This window comes from Castor canadensis, chromosome 3 (genome assembly GCF_047511655.1).
Source record: "Castor canadensis chromosome 3, mCasCan1.hap1v2, whole genome shotgun sequence".
Classification (NCBI taxonomy): domain Eukaryota; kingdom Metazoa; phylum Chordata; class Mammalia; order Rodentia; family Castoridae; genus Castor; species Castor canadensis.
Window position 1 is genome coordinate 183,384,730 of NC_133388.1, and position 25,238 is coordinate 183,409,967.

The 25,238-nt window shown below is 39.9% G+C and overlaps 1 protein-coding gene across 4 annotated transcripts in view; it reads left to right on the plus strand.

Annotated features, from left to right (window-relative positions):
• Nsmce2 (NSE2 (MMS21) homolog, SMC5-SMC6 complex SUMO ligase) overlaps nucleotides 1–25,238 on the plus strand; it is a 236,172-nt gene that overhangs the window by 175,915 nt on the left and 35,019 nt on the right. For 2 of the 4 annotated variants that reach the window (XM_074069206.1, XM_074069210.1), the window contains one exon: nucleotides 3,541–5,636. The exons of the other annotated variants lie outside the window; for them this stretch is intronic. In XM_074069206.1, coding sequence (XP_073925307.1) covers nucleotides 3,541–3,600 — 60 coding nt within the window. In that variant the 3' untranslated portion in view covers nucleotides 3,601–5,636. Of the gene's footprint in view, nucleotides 1–3,540; nucleotides 5,637–25,238 lie in introns of those variants that run through there. 4 annotated transcript variants of the gene reach the window in all.

A 25,238-nucleotide genomic window follows, 5' to 3' on the forward strand; every position in this document is an offset into this window, starting at 1 on the left:
AGGTGTGGCCCAAGCAGGAGTGCTGTCCTAGCAAGTGTAAAAAACCCTAAGTTCAAACCTTAGTACCAAAAGAAAGGGAGGGAGGAAGGAAAGAAAGAAAGAAAAGAACTAAGGTAGATGTAATAACTTCACTTATTCATCCAAAGAGGCTAGAAACAGTAATCATAAAGACTCTACATTCTGTTCTATTCAAATTTCAGCACACAAGAAATGTGCTTGACGTTTAAACATTTAGTGACTCATTTAAACATTATCTACAAAAGGTTGTCATAAAAATATACAAAATTATTATACATGTCATTGATGTTGTTTGATATATTTCAATTTTTATCTTCCAGTTTTAAATTGTATACTCCCAGCCCAGAACTGAGTATAAATATAAAACAGTTCTCAGATGATGGTGAATGATTAAGTGTACAATAGGAGATGTATTTCGGCCAGCTCTGCAAGGAGATTTGGATTAAGATTACAGATAATACAATGGGAAAGGCACGTTTTCTAAAGGAGAATCAGACAGTATCAGGTGACATACCAGAATGTGTTTTGTCGTTATGATAGAAAGATTGTCCCCAGTAAACTTAGTCATGGTAAAAGAGACCAGAAGAGAAGATATCTAGCAATTGTGTTTTTCTGGAGTTATATTAGTGTACTTGTTGCCAATATCTAACAGAGAGAAAGCTACTCTGGAAGCAAGCCAAAGCTGCTAAGCAATAATTAATAGAGCTTTTTACCTACCTTCATTAAGTAGAGTAACTAATGGGAGCTTCTGTATAAACATCTACAAACCCTCATGGCTTATTATTACAGGTTTTTCTCTTTGTAAGGTTCAGTGTAGATAAGGGTGGTGTCTGTTCCACAAGGTTCCTTCCACCCTGTTGCTCCATCATCCAAGTCCCCTCCATTCAGGATGCTCCAGGGAGCAAGAGTGATGTCAGGCCAGGTCTAGACCAAGAAGCACAGATCACTGCACATTTCATTTACCAGGATTGAGTCACACGTACCACACTTACTTCTAAGGAAGACTAGACAAATACATAGTTGGGGACCCAGGAAGAAGAGGATATAGTATTTCAGTATCTGCCACACTATCAGGATGTAGATTTGAGAAACTATGGAAAACATAAGGAAAGGAAAATACTGTGAGAAAATTCTTTGTATCTTCAAAATAACTTTATTGATAAAATTTGAGATTGTTTCAAAGTGAGTTATCTGTCCAAAGGAGGGAGGGAGGGAGTAAAGGAGTTGGAATTAAGGAAGCATCACCCAGAAGCTTCTACCACAGATAGTGTGCCTGGTTCTGTCAGTGCTGGAAAATGCAGAAGAAAATTCAGATAGACATTCTGAAAAGTACTCATGTTTGATCAGAATAGTGGTAGTTCTTTGATGGGTAGTGACAAACCCATCAAAGCATATCATCCTCTCCTCTAGGAATGTTCTACAGTATGAAAAAAAATTTGAACCGTTGGCAGGTCACACTTGTTGAGCACTCCCATACTCAAGGGACTGCATGTTATGTGTTTTCCATTACTATAACAGATACCAGAGATAATCAACTTATAAGAGGTTTATTTTGACTCACAGTTTTGGTGGTTCTAGTCTGTGGTTTGGCCCTGTTGCTTATGGGCCTGTGGCAAGGCAACACATCATGGTGGCAGAGTGGGATGGAGCAAAACCACTTACGTCATGGACAGGGAATTAAAGAGGGGAAGAGAAAGGAGCTGGGTCCCTTAAACCCCTTCTAAGGCATGCCCCTCAAAAATCCACCTCTTTAATCTCCATGATCTCCCAATAGCACCATCCTGGGAAACAGGCCTGTAAACATGCACTTGAGATCCAAACTATAGCAACTTCCCAATCACAAATTTAGAAAAAAGTGATTTCATAATTTTACTTTGACTTTTTCCACAAGGCCTGGTGTGTGTGTCTGATACCATGTGCTCCTCTCTATAATGACAATAGCTCTGCCTCAGGCTGTGTTTGGTGATTCTGTAAATCTAAATTGTACTACAATAATAGCTTACACTACTAAGCACTTACTGTACTGTACACACCATTTTAGGTACTTTATACCAAGTGGTGTATATTAATTCTCGTTTTATAAATGATGAAACTGACATATAGAGTGTCAAACAACTTGTCCAAGGTTGAAGAACTAGTAAGTGCCAAGCTCAAATTCCAGCCCAATCAGACTTGCTCCAGAGTTTCTCTACAACATAAAGCTATAGTGTATGAATTAACAAAACAAACAAATACCACAAAAGGTCTCTTGGAGATTTCCTAACCTTCAATAATAGAGAAACAGAATTGTACCCTATCTTATGCTCTCAGGGATCTGGTCTTTTAATCCACATTGAAAGTAACCCCTGCCAAGGGAGTTTATCCAGGGAGATTCAAACAGAACAGTTTGAGAGCATGAGTTGTATTACTGTAACCAGAACTGACCAATTTGAAGGTCATCATTGCATTTTAGGTGCCTCAGATTTAGTTTGGCAAATAGCTGATGTGACTAGCATTCCCCATGTGCAACACAGTGTTACTGACTGCAGTCATCAATTTTGAAGTTTATTTGGATTCAGTTCACTAAAACATCATTGAACGTCTACTCTCCATGCTGATCCTTGTAGGGAATGTAAATAGGAAGGTTAAATCCTCCAGTATGACTGTGAGTAGAAGGAGCAGGACTTCCTTCAATGGCAGTGGGGCTGCCTGAAGGTGAAAGTGTTGAACCTTTAGCTGATGGGTGAAACACTGAATGTTGGAAGGACAATGGCCTTAGGACCCCAAGTTAGATAATCATCTTTCCTCCTATCTGATGTGCTAAGATTCCTCTTGATAACAGTTTTATTAAAATATAATTCACATACCATATAGTTCAACCTGATTTGGTTTTTTGTGTGGGGGTTGTTCTAAGATAAGGTCTCACTAACTTTGCTCCAGCTGGTCTCAAACTCGTAATCCTCCTTTCTCTGCCTTCTGAGTAGTTGGAATGACAGGAATGCACCACTACGCCTGGCTCAATTTGCCCATTTAAACTGTGCAGTGCATTGGGTTTTTTTGTATATTCACAGAGCTGTGCAGCCATCACCACAATCAATTCTAGAACATTTTCAAAAAGGAAACCTTGTATCTATTAGCATTCACTTCCCATTTTTCTCCCAAGCTCCCGGGCTGTAATAACCACTAATCTACTTTCTGTCTATAGATTTGCTATTTGGAAAGTTTCATATAAGTATACGCATGTGGTCTTTTTTGTCTGGCTTTACTGAGCATAATGCTTTCAAGGTTCATCCCTGTCATAGCATGTATCAATAGTTCTTTCTTTTTAATGTCAAATAACATGTGATTGTATGAATGTATCCTATTTTACTTACTCATCTGTTGATGGTCATTTGTCTTGTTTCCATGTTTTGGCTGTTAAGAATAACGCTACTGTGAACATTCGTGTACAAGTGGACATGTGTTTCATTTTCATTTCTTGTGGTGGTTATCTAGGAGTGTAATTTCTGGGACAAATGGTAACTCTGTGTTTATCCTTTTTAGGAACTGCCAGACTTTCCCAAAGCGACTACGCCATTTTACATTCCCACCAACAGTGTGTGAGGGTTCCAATTGCTCCACGTCTTCGTCAGCACTTGTTATTATCTGTCTTTTTGATTGTAGCCATCCTAGTTGGTGTGAAGTGGTGTCTCACTTTTTTATTTGCATTTCCCTAATGGATTAATATCTTAATATTAATCTTTACAAATCTAGGGCAAAAGTTTCAGTCTTATACTTTCATATGGGAACTGTCTCACATTTCTGGGTTGACTTTCTAAAACAAAACCATAGCTTTATACAAGATAAGTGACTTGGAATTAACATTACACACTCACCTAGGAAATTTGCTTTGCAGTATGATAAATTCATTCAGTGTTCTGGTGTCTTCATCTGAGCTCCTCAAGTACTATTATGTGACATTTACTGGATAATCCAGACAGCACTTTGGTTAAGTCCTCAGTGTGATGTCACCTAGTAAACATTTGAAAATGGAGATCTGTGTCTGTTCTAGTTTTATCAGTGGAGATTAGAGGTGGTTCACAGCACAGTGAACTTTTTCTCCTCTGTGATCTGTCAGTCTGTGTCTCATTGTGGGCCAATAATCTGTCACCTGAAACTACTTAAAATAGGTTGGGCTTCAGTTACGTGTTGCCGGGATGACATCAGCTTTTGGTTACAGGAGGGGAAGAACCTTTCTGACTTGTGATTGCCTCCTAGTTTCCACTAAAGTACTGCCATTTTCAGCCATTAACTTCTATTTCATGGCTGTTTTCTGTGCCATTGTACCTTCCATGTCTTTACCCTTTGGGGCTCCTAGTCTGGTTATTTTTGTGCTTCTTTCAAAAAAAGAAAATGAAGTAGGGCTGGGAAAGTGTCAGAGTTTCAGGAATGTAAAAGATGAGAAAAGAAAATTCACCTGATAAGAAAAGACAAAATTGAAACAGAGGATGCTTTCTTCAGAAAGGATCTCAGAATCCCTCAGAAAGTTCCCCCAGAAAAGAGACTTCCTATAGAGTGGTCATCCTCTCTGACCACATACAGGCATAAGCTCCTGGGTGGGCTGTGCACTCCTGCCTTCCAGTGACTCAGTTTAGAGAAGGCCTGTGAGGAGCAGAGGAGGAAGAGAGAAAGAAAGGAAGGTAGGCAATTCTCACTGTATCATCAGACACTCTGCCTTAGTTCTTCCTTCACTTTGAATATGGCCTTGTGTGAGTCAGTGGATAGTGGTTGGAAGGACGAACTAGGCCTATCGGGAGAGCTTGAATCTTGTCTCCCTCAAAGTAAAAGGAAGCAACAACTTAATAACATATTTATAAAGCTGGGTTTGCATGTTTGTTTTTTAAGCTTTGGTAAATTGTGTTTTGAGCATTCTGTTAACTAAAATATTATTTTGTATGTATTTTAACCATATCATGACCCAGTGATAATTGTTACCTGAAAAAATCCTGACCCCTGTGCCTTCATAACTATCAAAGAAGAACTAAATGATATTTATTGATACATTAGTAAGACTTATAGTTTAGATTAGATTTTTCCAAATGATACTAGTCCTTGAATACTAATAAAAATTAGTAATAGCTAGCCCTTAATTGAACACTTACTGTGTGTTAGACATTATAGCAAAGGCTATAGGCAAAATCTATAGCTTTGCATAGGTTGTCTCATTTAATTCTCTCCATAGTCTTCTGTAATGGGTACTGTTGTCATCTCCATTTTACAGACTGAGACTTAATGAAATCTAGTGCGTGCTGTCCCCAGAGTTTGCACTCTTAGTCTCCCAAAAGGCATGTATGAATGAGAGATTGCATACCCAAATCAGGAAGCAAATGGACAGATTTTGCTATAGTAGGGCTTATTTTTGTTGTTGTTTTTGGCTTTGCCATGGTAATTTCATAAAAGCTTTTAAGATTCTTTTTCCTTCCTTTATATTTTTGCACACAACCATGAGGCAATAACTGCAGAAGAGAAGCAAACTCAAGTCTGTTTATTCCTGTAAAGCATGGTCAGAATGTACTTTCATGGAACAAAAGTGGATCAGAGATTTTGCTTGTTTTTTTCCTATTAGAAACTGGAATAAAAAGGAAAGTTATTAACACTGATTTTCTTTACTTTTCTTATTTTGCATGGAAAATAGAGTATATTTAGAATTTGGGAAGCAGTTTCTTTCTGGTTGCACACATTAAGTTATTCATAGTTACTTATCAATTACATTGTAATAATCACTTCACCAGGCCATTTTACTACGAGATATACTAAAATCAATGAGTTAATTAACACTGTCCCACAGTAACTCAGATGTACACACCCATTTTTAACAGCCTCTGCTCCTACAGTCATGCTTTCCAGTGTCTGAGAATAATGTAACTGAGCATGTCATCCTAGAAAAATGTCTAGCCAGAAGGTAGTTCTCAAAGCCAGCAGTCTTCTGTGTAAAACAGAATCCTTGGAACTTGTGTCATCCAGTAATTCTTTAATCTGCTCTTAATAGTCTCCACTAAGTAGTCCCCTTTGATAAGGTACTGCTAGGACAAGTAGCTCATCCCCTTTTTAGGTAGCTCTAAATGGTAGAAATGATTTCCTGTATTTGGCCATATTTTGTGTTCATTAAGGCCTGCTCCTCCACACTAACTTTTCCTTCTAGAATTAGATGCAGTAAAAACTAGAAGGGATATCAGAATTAGTAGGCATTTATTGGTTTCTTCCAGTAAGCAAAGCAATTATGAAATGTATCAAAAGGAATATGTATGCTTCATAAAATTAACCCTCATGTGGAAGAATAAACATGGACTTTGTAGTCAGATAAAGTCAGATAATTGCAAAAATAGTGCTGACTGCATGGCAGGCACTATTGCAAACACTCTACATAAGTTAACTTACTCATCCTAACCACAGCCCTCTAAGGCTGCTAGTATCCACATTGCACAGATGAGGAAACTGAGGCTGAGTTTAAGAAAATCCCTCAAAGTCTGGGCCGGTACGTATGGGAGCCAGCATTTGAGACCAGGTGGTCTGACTCATGCCATGGTTCTGGAGACCCATGGCCAAAGCTTCCGATCCTAGTGCTGCACCTTAATAGCAGGTGATGTGGGGATTTACCCACACTGCCTTCATCTGAGTTTTCTTATCAATCAAAATGGGCAGGGCTAGTATAAGAACTAAATAGGCATCATGGAACATGACCAACGGCTCCTAATGGTGATTCACACCCATTTCATCTGTGGGTTTCTTTTGGTGTGTGTGTGTGTGTGTGTGTGTGTGTGTGTGTGTGTGTGTGTGTGTTTTAAGGTTAGGCCCCACCCAGAACCTCTGATTCATTTAAATTTTCTGTGGTATGTAGTTTGTTGTCACCAATTTGAAATTCATGTCAGCATTGCTTCATGGTGGCTTTTTAATTAATCTTGATAACTACCCAACTCAGTGCAGTGTTAGTCAGCATGGACGGGATTCTGTTTAGGGTGATATGAAAGAGTCCAACTTCATAATCCTGTAGCAGTTACTCCTCACATACTCAAAATGCACTTCGTTGCCAAAATCTCTATCTGCATAAATCCCCAAGGTGGCACATTTCATGAACAGCTAATGACACCTAAAAGGAGTGTGTTATTATTTTCCCCTTTGTCTGATAGCTCCTTTGCTGTGACCCAGTGAACCATGCTGAAAGTAGTCCTTTTAAATAATTATTATGTCACCTACATTTTGCATTTTTACATCTGTACACAGTAAAGCTCAAGTGCTTGAAATATTCTAGTTGTTATAGTCTTCTCTTCACCACGTCTCTTGGCCTGTCCAATATGCTGCCTTTTGAAAATGAGAGGAGCCCTGTAAGGAAGATGGAGTGGCTCCATCTTCCCATTAGCTGGGACAGTTAATTTCACTAAGGCTGGTTGAAGAACATTTGACTTCTGGCAAGAGAATGTCATGTAGCTTGAAAACTATCACCCTGACCAAATGAGTTTGGCTTTCTGTTAACTCAAAGTAGGTCACTTCAAGGGCCGTGCCATTTATATCTTGGTCTAAACCAGATCAAGGGTGACAAGGCAGATTAGAGATCCAAGAGATTGGCTATGTCAGTAGGGTGGCACTGTTACATTCAGCCATCATTATTGACCTCTTCTTATTCATTACACTGGGATGCACACAGGCAAAGGACGTTGCTCCTGCACTAGGTTCCCAGTCCACTGTGGGGCAGGTAGTTGCAGTAGTGCTCAGCAAGTGTTGTTAGGGCGGAAGGAGAACAAAGTGCTTTGAGAGTAGACAGGAAGGTCACCTACTGTAGCCTGGGGAAGAGCAGGAGGATGAGGATGGGCAGAGCTGCAAAACTTCCCAGGGGAGAGAGTGCTACAGTGAGTCTTTAGGGGATGGATTGTGCTTGCAAGCTGAAGAGTAGATGTAAGAACCTTCCTGCTGGGCCCTCGTGAGCAGTTCTTAACCATCCTACCTGATCAGCAGTCACCTCAGCTGAAATAAATACCGTGTCTGATTCTTCGATTCCCAATCCTACTACTATTTGTTAAAAAAAAGAGTCATTTCTGTGTCACAATGATTAGCTGGTTTTGTGAAGTATGACTGCAAAGAAATAGAACATTTGGGTCATGCCTTTTTGTCCCTGGGATGAACAGCCTATATGACTGACTATTTCCCCTGACCTCTTCCATCACAACTTGGCAGGATTGGCTAGGGAGCATGCTGGAATCCAAGTGGACTGTGCTGGTGGGAAAGGGAGCTGAGGAAAATCCCCTGCCTGGGGGCTGACATTCAGAGGAGGTCCTGAGAGCAGCCACAGTCCAACAGCAGCCTCCCAGCAAGTCACCAGACCTGATGCCTCCCTGGCCAGAGGCAACAGGAGGCAGTGGCTCTTGGTATCTGACTTAGCTCACTTACTAGCTCAATGGCCTTGAGCAAACTCACTTCTTAATGGTTGGGTTTCTTCTCTAAGATAAGAAATAACAACAGCACCTCACTGTACCCCTACCATCCTGTGGGACTGGGGGTGGCATGTGAGAATAAATGAACTTACTCACAGGACATGGAACTGCTTGATAACTGTTAGGGGACAGAGTCCTTCCATTGCAGGAACTCTGTGATGCTGAGCTCCAGTTCTCCACAGATACTAGTTTACAGTACAAGCCAGTGTGCTGTTTATTGCATGTCTCCTGTGTGACAGACACTATTGGAAAATAATCAGTCCATGCAAAGGCGCTGACGTGGGAGTTGGCCTGGCACATTCCAGAAGTGGCAAGGAGGTCTCTTTGGAAAGAGTAAGGGGAAGAAAAGTAGGAGATGATATCAGAGCTGACAACGGTTTGGCGGCCACAAGACCTCACAGGCCATTATCAGGACTTTTGGCTTTTACCTGGAGGTCACAACGTGGTAGAAATTGGGAAAAGAATGATACAACTACTTTTAACTTATCGAGCTTTTAGAAAATGCAGGCACTGTGCTTGCTGAGTTCTTGACCTAGGTTATTTGATTTACTCAGATAGAACTAGCAGATTAGAATAGTGATATCAGGTAAATGACAGTCCTCAGGGAGGCAGCTGAGACGAGAGAGGTTCTGGAGCTTGCAGGGCAGTGAGGTGACTTTGTGATATCATCCCATAATTTAGTGAGAACAGAGATGTGCTGGTCACAGATTGAGTGTAGCAAGACTAATTTGAGAGTCCACTTGACTACTCCTTGTGAGGAGTTTGGTGCCTGTGCTTCCAAATGACTCTGGAGACCAGGAACAAATAATTTAAACCCACAGTATGCACCCCTCAGATACTTTTCCTGGGGCACAAAGCAGGTAACCAGAGTGTCCAAGCTGCAGCTTGACACTTCCCTCACCTTCTGATTTGCAAATGGGCCCTTCACATGTGCTTACTCTGCCCACACTCAAAGCCCCTGGTGTTGTTGAGTGCTTTTTAAGGGGAGGGTAGAATCAAAGACCAAAATACCAAAGGCTCAATTTCCTGTTTCTGACCACGCTAGACCAGAAGGTGAGGCAGCTTTCAGAACATCTGCCTCCACCCGTAAACCTGCACTTCAGCTTTGACTCAGAGGAGCCTGTGGGAACCATCAGACTCCTTACTCCGCAAGATGTTGTTCTGATTATGTTTTTCTATACTTCAAATATGAGTTTATTTACATAGTGGGTCATTTTGAAATTTATATACATATTCTAAATATACATAAAGATGTTCTAATAAAAAAAAAAAAAAGATGTTGTTCTGAACTGAATGGACACTGCCAAAGCCGGTTACTTGTTTTAAGAACAAACCACTGTGTAGAATGTGAAGGACAGACAGATGTCTTGTTGAAATTGAGTTAATTCCAGCTTGGGGGGTGTGGCTCAAGTGGTAGATAGAGCACCTGCCTAGCAAGCACAATGCCCTGAGTTTAAAACTCCAGTACCACAAAAAAAGAGAGAGAGGAAAGAAAAGGAAGGGTGGGAGAGGAAGGGAAGGAAGGGAGGGAGGGAGGAAGGGAAGAAAATGAGGGAGGGAGGGAAGAGGGAAGGGAAGGCGGGAGTGAGGGAGGGAAGGAAAGAAGGAAGGAAATAAATTTTATTTTGCGGGACCAAATAAGAACCTGCCCAATAATCTTAATTCATGCTCAACTGATTTGAAATTTGTGATGACCATTGAAGGAGCTGAACTGTTAAGATAAAAGAGAGAGGGCATCAGTTTTATAAATTAGCTGCCTATTATTTGCAAAGCACAGTGCTGGGTGCATAGATAGATGGCAGAAGCAGGTAATTTATAAGGACTTGGGATGTACTGTAACTACTCTGAGCTGTAGAGTCCAGTTGCTGCACACAAACACAGTGTATACATATCCAGAAAAAATGGAGAGAGAATAAGATGGAAAGAGAAGTGCAAAGAGTGCAGGTAATTCTACCTAGCATTCCCACACTGATGGCCTTGGCTTCCTATTGCTCTCCTAGTGTAAGATTTCATCGCATCAAGTGTACTGTAGTGTTTGAAGGTAAACATATAGCATGGCCCTCAGAAGAACATGTCAACTACTTCTTGTTTTGGTTAAAGAAGCAGCATTCTTTCCAGTGCTAAAAGAAATCCTGCTGTACTTGGCCTTGTTAAAAAGATTGTCAGTTTGGCTTTGACTCGTGAGATTTTCAGCTTGCACTTCAACTTTAGATCTTATTCTCTACATAAGATAGAATTCATTGTACTGACAACTGTACAGGTTACAGTCAAACCTGTTTATCAGTTCCAACTTCTGACTGATTTAGATCATGGGCAAGTTATTGGACTTCCATTTTTGGCTAGTGATTGTCTCATTTTTTTTAATATATAAAGCAAAGATATTTATATTTACCTGATTAGCACCATGATGATTAGTAATAACAAAGATCTGGGAAAGATATTTAGTATGGTATATAGTAAGTGATGGTTGCCACCCCAATCCTAGAAGGTAGGGATGCGGATTTTAACCTATGGGAGCCAATGAAGGTTTTAGGCAGAAGGATGACACTGTCAATATGATTGTAGAAAAGATGACTGTGATGTCCTTGTGATAGATGAACCAAAGAGTGGAGAAACCTGGAGTAAGGAAATGGGCCAGCAAATGTCTATGGTGGTTTTGGCCAAGGTGAGAGGTCCTGCATGAGGCAATGGAGGTAAAGAGGAGGAATCCAGACTTGAGGGTTTTAAAGTAGAATTGACACAATGTAGCTATTTGAATTTGTGGGGAATGGGAGGAGCTTCAGAAATGGAGGCTGGTTTTGAGTTCTTCACCTTAGGATGTTGAATAATGGGGATGTTGAATTAACTGGGACAGAAAATAATAAAAGACACCTTTGTTGCAGACTGAAAGTATATACCTGACACTGAACTAAGGAATTTAATACATTACTTGATTTAGTCATCATGATAACCCTACAGAGTAAGATGTATCTTTGTCATTTTATTATTGCAGAAATCTAAAATCAGAGTAGCCCAAAGTTATATGACAAATCGGTGTCTCCCTAGGATTTGAACATGGACTCATCTGACCACAAAGCCTACTTTTAAGCCACTTTAAATAAATAGGAAGAGAGGAAATGGGGGTGAAGGGAAAACTTAGTTGTGGAAATGTTAAGCTTAGGTTGCTTATGTCAGACCACAGTATCTTGAATGCACTTAGAAAATCAGAACTGTAGCTCAGCAGATGACTAGGGAACAATAGAAAGATTGGGCACTGTTGACCTAGGCTGTGGGGGAATGAATGAGAGGTATATAGTTAGGGAGAAACCAACCCTAAACAAATGAAGAGGAATGCTTACTTGGTTTTGGAGTATAGAAACATTCCAAATAGTAATTTTTCCTGATGAAGGCATAGCATTGCACTTCAGTGTATAAACTTTTCATCAACTAGCTGTTGTGTGTTTACTGTGCTAGTCATTGTTAGAGCTTGGTCTCACAGAGCATATAGCCTGGTGGAGAGCCATCAGTACAAAAGCCATTAAGCAACAATGACGAGCCATTATCAATTACAGTACAGGCTTGCATGTTATTATAGCTACCCTTATAGGGTCCTGCATAGGACTGGCTCAGAAGCCAGACTTAGAGTCTGTAGCCAAGGATATGGGATCACAGGTCATAATATGAAATAAGTTTATAGAAACCAGTGAGAAATACCATTTTCTGCCGTCTACTCCACCACTCCCCTTTTGGGACCCCCTGGCCCAATTTAAACTTCTCTCTCTCTCTCTCTCTCTCTCTCTCTCTCTCTCTCTCTGCCCCTTCCACGCACATTGAGTTGGCACAGTGACGTGATGCAGTCCACTGTGCGCTATGTAACAAAGTTGAGTCAAATGTATGTACTGAAATTCCTTATATTCCTTTTCTGAATGCATATTGCTCTAAGAGACCTCCATAAAATGGGAAAGAACAAATTTTTTTTCCACCTGACCATCAAAAGAGCATTCCCAGGCCTTCATAGTGTACAGTCAGTAGCCCAGTCTCAGATTGTGACTTTTATCTTGATATGTAGTCTTCGTTTTGAGAGGTAATCTAGTAAGGTGGTTGAGAACACAGGCCCTGGAGCCAGACTGTCCAGGTTTGAATCCCTGTTCCACCAATCACTGAATGACCTTGGGCAAAATGCTTAACCTCTCTGTGCCATGGTTTCCACATCTGTAAAATGACGATAACAATAGTGCCCTCAGTCCTCAGAATTATGTGAAGAGTGAGTAAGTTAATACTCACAGAGCACCTAATACTGTGCTGGCATTTGCAGGATGAGCAATGTCAAAAGTTAGGGGTTCATACTATTACTGTTTAAACCAATGAATAAAACAGCATGTTAAGGTGGGAGTCACTGCTGGTAAGGACATAGTTCCCCAGCCCAGTGCATCTCGCTGCCAGGTCAGCTCTTCTCTCACTTAATATAGAGAGAAGAGTTTAGCATTTGTTCCCTCTTCTTTTTTAATGTACCTAGTCCATGGTAGAAATGAGTGGATAGTCAGTTTCAAGCCAGACACAAGGAGCTATCTCTTCTTTAAAATAGAAGCCCCGTCCTTCCAATCACACGTGCAGCAGTACGTTTAGAAGTCCTCCAGCCTGGGAAGATAGCTGAAAGCATGGTGTATGGCAGGACGCCTGGCGGATGATGAAGAGGATAGGCAGGCATCACGTTGTCTCTGTTTCATAATGTATTGTCAGATCAGAAGGGATATGACCTTTTCTCTCCACATGGCCTTTTCTGTCAACCCTGTTGAGCTGCCAGTTGGAAGACCCTGGTGACTTGGCTCTTGGGGTCATTTATCTCTATGATAAAGAACAAATCCTGGATTTTTAAATGGATGGTAGGAGCTGGAGCTCAGAGTCAGTTACACACATCTCATGGTGAGCATCTCATCTCTCCTAAACACCTCCCTAACTTTTCCCAGAGAACTCAGGATACCTGCCTGCCTCTTCCACCAGAGAGCTGTGGGGTTGTAGACTTGATATCATTAGTGGAAGAAGCTCGGCCTCTTGGACCTATCTCCAGAGCCCCACAGAGTAGTTATGAAAGATCTTTTGACCAAGCAACCGTGTAATTTACTCCATGGAGGATGTGCCTGCACTTGTTTCTGTCAACTGCCCAAGGGCTAAGAACCATCACTGTGGTCACTGAGGTCAGACACCAACACTCTGGGAGCGGGATCCAGCCCACAGATGTGTTTGGCTTGGCCCACATAGTTATATAGACATGTATCATTTAGTTGCAACATACAATAGTTGGGAGGTTTCTCATAAAAATCAGCATTTCCATCTTGTGTTGTAATGCCAAGGTCTGACCATATGTGTAGTCTGCCTGAGTAAGGTAGTGGTCCCTCCTTGCCTCCTATGCCCTGACATAGTCCCTCACACTTGGCCCACTTCCTATAGTCATGTTCCTTTCTGAGCCTTACAGGCACGGGAGTTTATAAATCTTCCCACAGAGCCCTGTGCCATTTTCTTTATGGTACAATCCCAAGTGAAAAGCAAAAATTCTTCTCATTACACACCCTGACCTAATTTTAACAGGTACTGAATACTGAGTCTCAGGCCTTTGCTCTTGATTGAAGATGAAAAAATTCTAAGTAAAACATTCTTTGTGTCATTTATTTTATTGTCACCTAGTTGAAAATTATCCCCACCTGGTGTTTTTCCTGAGTCAGAGAAGACTTTTTCCTTTGACCTTTCTCGTGGTAGAACTTTATGCTCTTCTGGTTTCTACCAGCAATACAGGCTGAACAGCAACCCCAAGTTTGACCCTCTGGCCATGTCCTTAGTCATCTACTTTCGGCCACTGATAGATTTGAGGCTATGAGCTATATATGGGGAAGGGAGCATGGAGATACAGAGGGAAAACAAGATACCTGTTTCACTTCCACAGTTGAAGACTGAGTCATGAAGCCACACAGTACAAAGGTAATGTGCTCAAGAGGATTTGCAAAGTACTGTGTTAGGAACCATCTGCTTCCCTGTCTCCCCCACTTTTTCTCAGCTATATAGCCATCCCCCTCTCCCAGGATCTACTGCCCACCAGGGTGTTCAGGTCAGCATGCCTTGGTCACTGAAATCTGCCCATGTTCAAGTTCTTCCCCTTCCTGCCATTTCTTGATTCTGAAGATGGAAGGAGAAATGCATTTCCCTTACCACCTGGCAGCCACTTGAGGGCAATTTGAGAACAAGAGACCAGTGTGCAGCAGTCCGTGAAAGACCTGTGCTGTGAAAGCACCAAGTGGAGTCCTGACGAAGTGGGAGTGTAGTCAGTGTACAAAAGTTCATTTAATACTTGGGGGCTTTGGATCAAGTCATTTCATTGTCATTGCTGTTTCACTTTACATAGAAATGTTGTATTAATTTCTTCAAATTCCCATGACTCCAGTTTCACACAAGGTCTGGACTTCTCAGTCGAAAAGTTTTTCATAGTTTTGGTGGGTCTGAAATTTCAGAGTATTGAGCAAGGCCGGCACTGAGCTAGGACATGATCTAATAAGATTGGACTGTCAAAACAAGAAGCACCAGTCTGGTTTTAAAGAGGAAATGCTGAAACTTTGCTGTGAGAACCTCAAAAGGATCATATAGCATGTAGGTTGGAAGCTGATTTTGTTACCATTTCTACCGGGATAGGTAGGCCACTCACCATATTTAAACAGAGACATCAGGGTGGGATGAGGTATGATTAAACAGCAACAATAGATGGTATGTTGCTCTTGGGAAACCAGTCACATGTATAATTAGTGAGTGAAGCATCAGGAAAATACTTAAAACACTAGCTCCAAAATGTGGAAATTGAGACGATCTGTAACTCAGACTGGAGGCAGACGGAGGGATTTCCATTCTCAGCCCACCAGCTGTGAGATCTGGGCAAGTTAGGTAACCTTTTTTGCTCCTTGGGTTTTTTGGGTTTTCTTTTTGTTTGGATTTCTTTTATCCCTGAAATGAGAATTGGGATGTTATAGTATTGTCATGGGGATTAAAAGCAATAATGTATGGAGAATGCTTGGAATAGCACCTGGTGTAGGGCGAGTGTCCAATAAATGGTAGCAGTTACTACTGTTAGGTACAGTGGAAATGTACTATTAGCCATGTGTTGTGCTTCAATGTGGTTTTCAAAATAAAAACGCCTATCACAGACACTGCATTTCTGTTTTCCATAGCTACATTAAAAGCCCCTGTTGCTTTAGGTCTCTGTCATTAGCCTCCTATCCCTGCAAATGTCTCGTCCATTCTCCAGCAAAGCTTATGTCCTTGCCAGTGCCATTGTTATGAGTAAATGCTTAAGACCCCATCACAACCCAGGCTTGGGCTGACTGGGGCTGCATCACAGTGACCTGTTTCTACCTTCTGGAGCTCTTTCTTTCCCTATTCATTTATTGAAGAGTATGATGTTTGCATCATACCTACTGCTGAATTACAATGTAACCATTAACAGGATGTGTTTATGCAATCCCTCATTGTGTAATCACATGTAATAAAACATTAATAAAGAATATGGTTTATTGATGAATACATACAGACTATAGGGGGAAATCCAGTGCCAATGGCCATCGCTATTTTAATATGCTAGGTTAACTACTACAATTGGAACCTAATTGATTTTATCAGATAAATTGGGGGGTCAAAGTTATATTGCCATAGTCACTGCTTTTGAGCTGTCTTTGTAGCTTAGAGGAAGAGTTTGTTCTGAGGACTGCACTCAGGCATTTGCCCTCGCCCACTAGCTGAGAACTTGGATCTGTTTCCTCACAGCTAGAAGTAGTGCCTTCCTTCAACCAAATAATATAAACCAAGAAAGAGACTACTCTTCTGAATTCTCTTTGGAGTTAGACACCAAATAAGAATTCCTTTTAGCTCGGTTCTTGCTTCATTTAAAACCCAGAATCTCTGTACACATCTAAAAAAAAGAAAAAGTGCACATCATCCGCTGTTTCATTTTCCCACGAAATCTCCAAAGAAAAGAGTCTTGTGTCACCTTGTCTTTGAAACACCTAGACAATGGAAACATTTTATTTGCTCCTGGCATAGCCTTATGATGTCACAAAATTCTTGATAAAGTTATCAGCATGAGTGTGCCATTCAGTTAATAAGCCATACTCCATTTGTGGTGTGTTGTGCAATATGTCAGCATTTCCCCTTTCTTTCCTGTAAATTATAAGTTTTCTGGCGATTAGCATTTAGATCTTTTCACGATTAAGGAATTGTTAGCTGAAATCATCAGGGATTTCCCCTTGACGGTTTTGGAAACACTCTGAAGAATTGAATGTGTTGCTTGGAAATTAAGAAATTTGGAATAATTCATGTGAACCTAAATGGTGAAATAGAGTCAAGAAGTGATTTTTTTTTTGAAATAAGATGATATGGTTACAGAAGGAATAAAAGAACCCCATAGATAGTAAATTCTCTAAAACACTTAAGAAACTAATGTCTCTATGCTATGCTTTTCAAAAGGCATATTTGTTATATTTTAGGAGCCAAGCTGAAATAGAAACATTTAAATAACATATCAGATGCTTGGAAAATGGTTATTTAATTTAGTGTCTTGAATTACTGGGGTTAACAGAAACCTTTCTTACAAATCCATGTTGCAGCCACAGTGTCACCACACAAGGATGACTGACTGGGATAGTGGAAAGTCCTGGGCAGGGCAAAACAGGCCAGAGGTCTGTTCTAAGTGCATGGAGTATGTAATGAGCTTTCAGCCCAGAGGCAATATGGGTGGGGCAAGCAGGAGACAGCTGGCTCCTGTGATAGAGAATGAGGAGACTGTTCAAAAAGAATGGTCAGAAAAGCCTCTTAGAGGATGTGACCTTTTTACTAAACCAGAAGGAACCACCATGGATAGAACACAAAGAAGAACTCAACAAGTGCAAAGGAAGGAAAACAGAATGTGCAAAGGCCCTGGAGCTGGACTGAGATTGGTGTTCAGGAAGCAATAAGAAGGCAGGTGGAGCTGGGATTTGATGGAGGGTGGAGGTGGGATAAGACCTGAAAAATAGGAAAAGGCAGCTCTGATAAATGTCACCTACAGGGAGAAAAATGTTAGCAACTAGGTTTATTTATTGTTTCCAAATTACCCTTTTTTTTTTTTCTGGTGCTAGGACTCAAATCCAGGGCCTTGCACATACTAGGCAAGTGCTCTACCACTGAGCTATACCCTCAGTTTTTTTCACTTTGTGTGTGTGAGAGAGAGAGAGAGAGAGAGAGCACAGGTGATAAGCTGAGAGGGAGAAGGGAAGGAGGGAAAGAGACAGAAAATTCTTATGTAGCCCAGGCTGGCCTTGAACTTGAGATTTTCCTACACAGCCTCCTGAGTGCTGGGATTACAGGCATGTCCCACCATACCCTGCCAGAATTATCCCAATTCTAAAAATGACATGTATGAAAAACACGTTAAAGAAGTAGTAAGAACCTGTGTGCCGAAACTGAACCAGCTGCAACCTCCAAATTTGTATTTGACACACATAAGCAGGCAACTCATAGAAAGAGAAGGACCTCATGACTTTCCTGGTCCGCTTTTTTGTTGTCAACTTCCACGTGAACAAGAAACTAAAGCAAAGATGTCCTTAAAGTCAGTCATCTTGTAACATCTCTTTTCTGGCTACCCTCAACCCCAGCATGTGTTACACACACCCTGATAGTTTTCTTAGGCTCCTTCTCCCTCCTTGGACAAAGAATGGTAACAAAGAAGGGGAAAAAACAAGCTTTCCTTCACTAAATAGGTAAAAGAAGTTGGCTTCACAGAACAAAATGAAAAAATCAGCTATTCCAGCCAGAGTGGCATAGAGCTACTAATGCTGTCTTCCTCTCCCATCCACCAAAGACCTCATACCCAGTGTGAGCAACTTCAGGCCACAGCGTTTGCAGGATGACTAGTTAGAGTAACGGAAAGTGACAAAGATTGGCATGTGGTCTTTAAAGACTGGCAGTAGTTAGACTAGCAAGCAGAGATGTGAGTTGGGTGGATAGAAGTGATGATTTGTTTAAAGTCATTTAGCAACCCGAAGCAAAGTCTATAATGCCTAAGTGGATATCAAAGCAGCAGGCCAATTCCTCCCTGCCATTAACAGCTTATGCAAATCCCATAAATCAGTAATGTGCTTTTTAGGTCTGCAATTTCCATTCAGGGAGCCTTGCATTTTTAGACTCCCGACCACTCCCTTAAAATAACCAAGCCAAGCTAGTTGTGGTTTGCCAGTTATCTTTGTTCCACCTCTGGAAATAGAGCAGTGACCCTGACAGTAGCTCTCTATCTCCATGGCAATTTCTGTGCTTGGGCCTACAGCTTTCATTTAATTCATTAAGTCCATGGCTGTGCACCACGTCTGAGGAGTGTGATCAAGTAAGATGCTGGGGGGGACCAAATTGGGGGGATGGCAAAGTGTGGGAAGCACAGAGATGTGAACTAAGTGGATGTAATATAGGAGGAGAGAGCAGCTGATTCCAGTGAGGGAGGGAGGGAGGGCCAGGAGGGCCTCAAAGAAGTAACTAGACTCAGACTGAAGGGTTTAAAGGAAAACGACATGATTAGACGCAGAGAATCACATGAACTGAGAGAGACATGGAAGAGTGACCGAGCATGGCGTGTTACTTCAACATTTACTTTCCTCATGTGACTAGAGTCTTCTTTCTTCATTTCCTGTGTGGGGGCAGAACAGATGGAAGGAGGGTGACAGGGCTAGATGGGTAGAGCATGGAGCAGTGGATGATAGGAAATGTGAGGCTCCAAGTGGCAGAACAGCCCTGTCAGAGCTTGGGCTGTTCCTTTTCCTCAGAGCTGTGTCCCCATCAGCCAGGCGGGAGAGCTTTCTTGGGGCTGCTCTGAGTTTGAAATGAGCTACATGAGGCATAGACAAGGGCTGGCTTTGAGTCAGACCTGCTTTCAAACCACACTGCTTCATTGTATTAATAAAATAATTACAAAATCTCAGTTTTCTCTATAGAAGAGGGAGTGTTGGAAAGAAGGACACTAGTGGCACTAGTGGGAGGTGGGAAGAGGAATAAGAGAGGGCATGGAGGTGAAGATAACCAAAGTATAGGAAAAAAAAACCCTTGATGTTCTCATCTATGAAATAATAATATCTGCTGTGTAGACTTGTAAAGATTCAATAGCTAATTTATGAAAAAATGCTAGCTGGGCACATGATCAGCAATGAACATTAGCTCTCCTCCTCTCCCACCACACATAACAGACCCTCTCTGCAAGGTAGCTCCTTTCCCCCGCCCCAAGGAAATCTGGCAATGTGCAGTTTTAAATCCTTCATCATTTATTCTCTGTAACTGTGCTAGGAACGCCTGGCCTTTTTAGCAGTTATATTTCCCCTGTAGGAGTCTTCCATTGAGGCTTCTCTACATTCATTTACCTTTGTTGGTGTCTTCATTCTTGTCAAGTGGCTGATGATGACAAATACCATCCCCAGGCAAATAGCATGCTTTCCTCTTAGATTCTAGTATCCTAATTTAAGGTCTTTTCTATACAATTTTCCAATCTTAATAGCAGTATAATTCAATTCAGTTTTATATATACATACATACTTATTTGTATATGTGCTTATATTTAATATTGTGGGAAGCATATGGCGAAGGTCCTGCTCTCAGATACCTAACCACCTTCTTGGAAAAATAGGACGTACAGAAAACAATTAAGCAACAGTATGAATCAAGTATATGACAAGGTACAAAGTCTATTCTAGGTATATTTATGATACTGGTGGTAAGATCATTTGCCATCCAATGGAAAGAGAGGGAACTGAAGTCTTCAGTGGTGGTCCCGGGCTTTAGGAGCTGTGTTGGGACAGCATGTCTGAAAATAACCATTGTTTTTGATTCTACATCATTCCTCCACCTTCTCAACAAATCCTAACTATGAGTCCATTCTAGGAAAAATAAGACTATAATTTAAACCAGTGGTTCATAAAAGATCCCTTTTGTAATACCTGTACTCTCTACCTCCCTGCTTTGAAATTCTTGCTTACCAACCTGCATTTATATAAGATCTGTCATTTTTTATTAATCAAAGACAGTTGCCTATCAGAGATCTTGATTAGTGTGTTAACATGAACTCACTGTAACAACGTTATTATCTAATTCCAGTTTATAGGAGTAACAGAATAAGAAAGTAGGCTGTTTTATTAATTATAAATTTAGAATATCAGCTGGAGGAATGGCTTGAGTGATAGAGGCCTATCCATCAGCCATGTGAAGCCCTGAGTTCAAACTCCAGTACTGCCAAAAAATTTTAATAATTTTAGGATATAAGACCCTTTTACTGTCATATATGTATGTACATCCAGAAAAATCCAGAAGCCATGCAGAAAAAAAGATCGATAACTTTGAACTTTCCATCAGTCATGGAAAGGCAATAATCTTTGAAGACAGGATACAAATGAAATGAGTCCAGTGAAGTCTCTAAATTATTGCCTAGAGAGAGTTTCCAGACCAAAGTATAAGGAGGGGGAGACTGGCAGATCCTGTGTTCTAGGAGATCTAGCTAGGAATTCAGGGGAGCTAAGATAGCTAAACTAGAGCTGTAAACAGATGTATAAGAGAGAAATGTGGACATCTGAGGCGGTCTCCCTTGAGCATTGTGTTGAGTTCTAATGAGCACATGCATGTGAGGAAACTACCTAAAGCCAAGGGGAAAAAAAAACGTCTAAAGGATTGAAGAGTTGCTCAGTGGTAGAGCACTTGCCTAGCATGCGTGAGTCCCTGGAATCAATGCTCAGCACTGGGGAGACAAAACGTTGCTTAAAGGATTAGAGAGAACAGTGCCTGGAACTCACACAGGAATAGGAAAGTAGTGCCTGTTCCCAACAGCCAGAAAAGAATTCATAATTCTGAGACATTATTAGTTTAAGTCTTGCTTCAGTAGTGGAGAAAAGTTAACTGTAGATTATACACAGTTCTAGTCTCCCTGAACAAAACTTAAAAGTGAGACCCAAAAGGATCACAGTGTCTTCAATGAATTTAGTCTATTCCAGAACAAAATTTAATAATATTTATAGGAAGGCAGAAAAAGAGAGAAAAAGTGATGACAAAAATAAACAGTATCTCACTGTGTATGGAATCTAATAAAAACATTGCTAGATAAGCATAATCACAGGAAAATATAACCCATGATGAGGGAAACAGAAAATCAGTCTATTGAAACTGACCCAGAAATGACAGAGATTTAAAAATTAATAGGCAAGTGTATTAAAACAGTTATTGTGGCTGCATTCCTTATGTTCATACAACTAGAGGAAAGAGTACCCATGCTACATAGAGAGGAACATAGAAGATGATAGATTGATGGATGGATGGATAGATGGATAGATACATAGATATTGATAGATAGATAGATATAGATATAAGACCCAAATTAAACTTCTAAAGATGAAATCTACAGAGGCTATTATTTTTTTAAAAAAATACACTGGACAGAATTAATGACAGCTTAGACATTGAGTTTTTCAAGCAAAAACTTTTTTAGCTTATGAAGAAGTAAAATATATTACAATAGCATAAAAGCTAGGAGAGGAAATAGGAATTATCTGTTTTAAGGCTTTTGTATACATGAAGTGATAAACAACACTTGAAGATAGATGGTGATAAGTTATCACCAAGTTTGTCAAGTGATGGTAAACTGCTAGATACCACAACAAAAAAATTCTAGCTAATAAGCCTATGGTGAAGATAAAATGGAACCAATCAGAAATACCCAGTTAATCCAAGAGCTGCTCTCCCCCAAAAAAAAAGTGAAAAAGGAAAAAGAAATAGATGGGACAAACAGAAAACATAGCAAGATGGTAGATTTGAACCTAGCCATATTATTAAATAACTGTCCTAGCAGAACAGTTAAAAGACAGAGCTGTCAGCCTAGATAGAAAAACAAAATCCAACTATAAGAAGTCCATCTTAAATAGATTAAACACAAAAAGAATGGAAGAGCATACTGACACATTAAAAGAAAGCTGAAGTGACTATATTAATCAGAGTGATTCTGGAGGAAGGATTTTACTGGGAATAATGAGGGTCATTTCCTAATGATGAAGGGGTCACTTCCACATGAGGACACACATTGATACACCTAATAACAAAGCTTCAAAATTCATGAAATAAGAACTGAGAGAACTGCAAGAAGAAATAGACAAATTCATAATTATAGTCAGAGATTTCAACAATGAACCCAGCAAGTACTGAGAAAACCAGAAGGACATAGAAGACCCAACTTCAGAATATGCAGTGTTTTCCTGTGCATATGCAACATTCACTGAAAGACCATACTCTGGGACCATGTCTCAGTAAATGTAAAAGAATTCAAACTACACAAATTATCTTTCCTGACCACAGTGGAATTAAGTTAGAAATCAATAAGAGAAAGATACCTGGAAATTTTCCAAGTTCTAAATTGCTCCCTTCAGCTGCAGTTTTATTCTCAACTGCCCAGAAATACTAAGTGGAAGATTCCAGAAATAGGCAATTCATACGTTTTCATTCATTTATCACAGTATATTGTTATGTGATTTTACTGTTTTATTATTTGTTATTGTTGTTAATCTCTTACTGTGCCTAATTTATAAATTAAACTATCATAGGTATGTATGTATAGGAAAAAACATAATATTGTATCTAAGGCTGGGTGCTGTCTTCGGTTTCAGGCATCCTCAAAGAGTCTTGTGATGTATCCCTACAGATAGGGGCAACTTCTATACCCTCTTTTAAATAACCCGTGATCAAAGAGAAATCAAAAGGGAAATTTAAGTTTTTAACTAAACGAAAATGAAAACATCAAAATGTATGGAGTTATAGCTAAAGCAATACTGAGATGGTTATGATATTAAACACCTGCCTGAGCTCAGCATGGTGGTGCACTCCTGTAATTCCAGTGGGGAAGTTAAGGCAGGAGGATCAAGTGTTCCAGGTCAGCCTGGACTGCCTGGGCTCCAAAAAGAGGGAGGAAGAGAAAAAGGCAGAGAGAGAGAGAGAGAGACAGACAGAGGGAACTATCTCAAATCAGTCACTTCAGCTTCTAGGCTAAAAGCTGAAAAAGAAGAGCAAATGTAAGTAAGAGTATGAAAGAAAAAATAAAGGTCACATTGGAACTAGTGGAATAGAAATCAGCAAATCAGTAGAAAAACTCAGTGACACTAAAAGCAAGGTTTTTGAGATCAGTACAGTTGATGAACCTTTAGGCAAACTAAGGAGAAAAAAACTTAAAGAAAGATTATACTAGTTAACAGTATCAAAAGTGAGAGAAGTTGCATACAGGTACGTATTGTACTGTTACAGTGCCAGTATGTTAACATATTAAAAGAATAATATTGTGAAAATGTTATGCCAATAAACCCAACAATATAGATGAAATGAGCAAATACATTAGAGGATGAAACTGCCAAACTCACTTAAGAAGAGTTAGATAACCTGAATAGCAGTATGTCTACTGAAGAAATTAAATTTGTTCTTCAAAAATTTCCACAAAGAAAACTCCAAGCCTAGAAAACTTCATGATGAACTTTACCAGATATTTAAGGAGGAAGTAATGCCAATTATGTGCAGGCTCTGACAGAAAACTGAAGAGGTGAAGAAACTACCCCCAACACATTCTCTGAAGCCAGCATCACCCTGGTTTTACTAAAACCAAGCAAATTTAGTACAAGAAAAGAAAAGTACAAACCAGTATCCTCACAAACATAGGTGCAAAAATTCAAAACAAATTTGTAGCAAATGGAATCCAGATATATATTAAGAAGATAATATATCATGACTAAGTAGAGTTTATTTCAGGAATGAAAGGTTGGTTTAACATTTGAAAATTAATTAGTATAATTCACCATCCTAACAGAGCAAAGAAATAAAAATTATATGATCATGTCAATAAATGCAGAAAAAGCATTAGACAAAATCAAATACTGATTTTTCACTTTTTTTAAATAAAAAAAATCTCAGCGAACTAAGAAGTGAACATCTTAATCCTAATAATGAATTTCATTGAAAAAACCCATAGCCAGCATCATACTCTAGAAAACTGAAAGTTTGTTCCCTAAGGAAACAAGCAACTATATACTGTCATAACTTCTAGTCAGCAGTATTCTAGGGATTGTAACAAGAACAGTAAGGCAAGAAAGCAGTAAGGCATCCACTGGAGAAGTTAGCAGTAAAAATTACAGATGATGTCATACATGCCAAATTCCAACAGAATCTATTTTTAAAAAAAAAAGGTACCAGAATAATAATTTTAGCACATTTGAAGAATACGAGACAAATGAACATTTTGTTTCTGCATAATCACAACATATAATCAGAGACTGAAATTCTAATGACATTTTTATCATCAAAGAAACGAAATAACTATGGGTATATCTGATAATAAAGGTGTGCAGGAACTATGTACTGAACACCAAAAATACTACTGAGAGAAACCAAAGGCCTCAACAAATGGAAAGATACAACATGTTAATGAGTTGGAAGACTCAGTGTAATTAAGATGTGAATTCCTACCAAATTGATCTGTTGATTCAAAAGAACCCCAATCAAAACCTAGCAGGGTCTTTTTATTTCTTTGTTTATTTTTGCAGATATCACCAATCGTATTCTGAAATTCATACGGAAACACAACAGACTCAGCAGCAAACATAACTGAAAAAGAAGGACAAAGTTAGAAAGAACACTTTACCTGATCTTGAGACTTATAAGGCAGAAGTAACCAAGGCAGTGTAGTAAAATAGATGACAGTGAAATTTATCAGTGGGACAGGGTAGAATCCAGAAA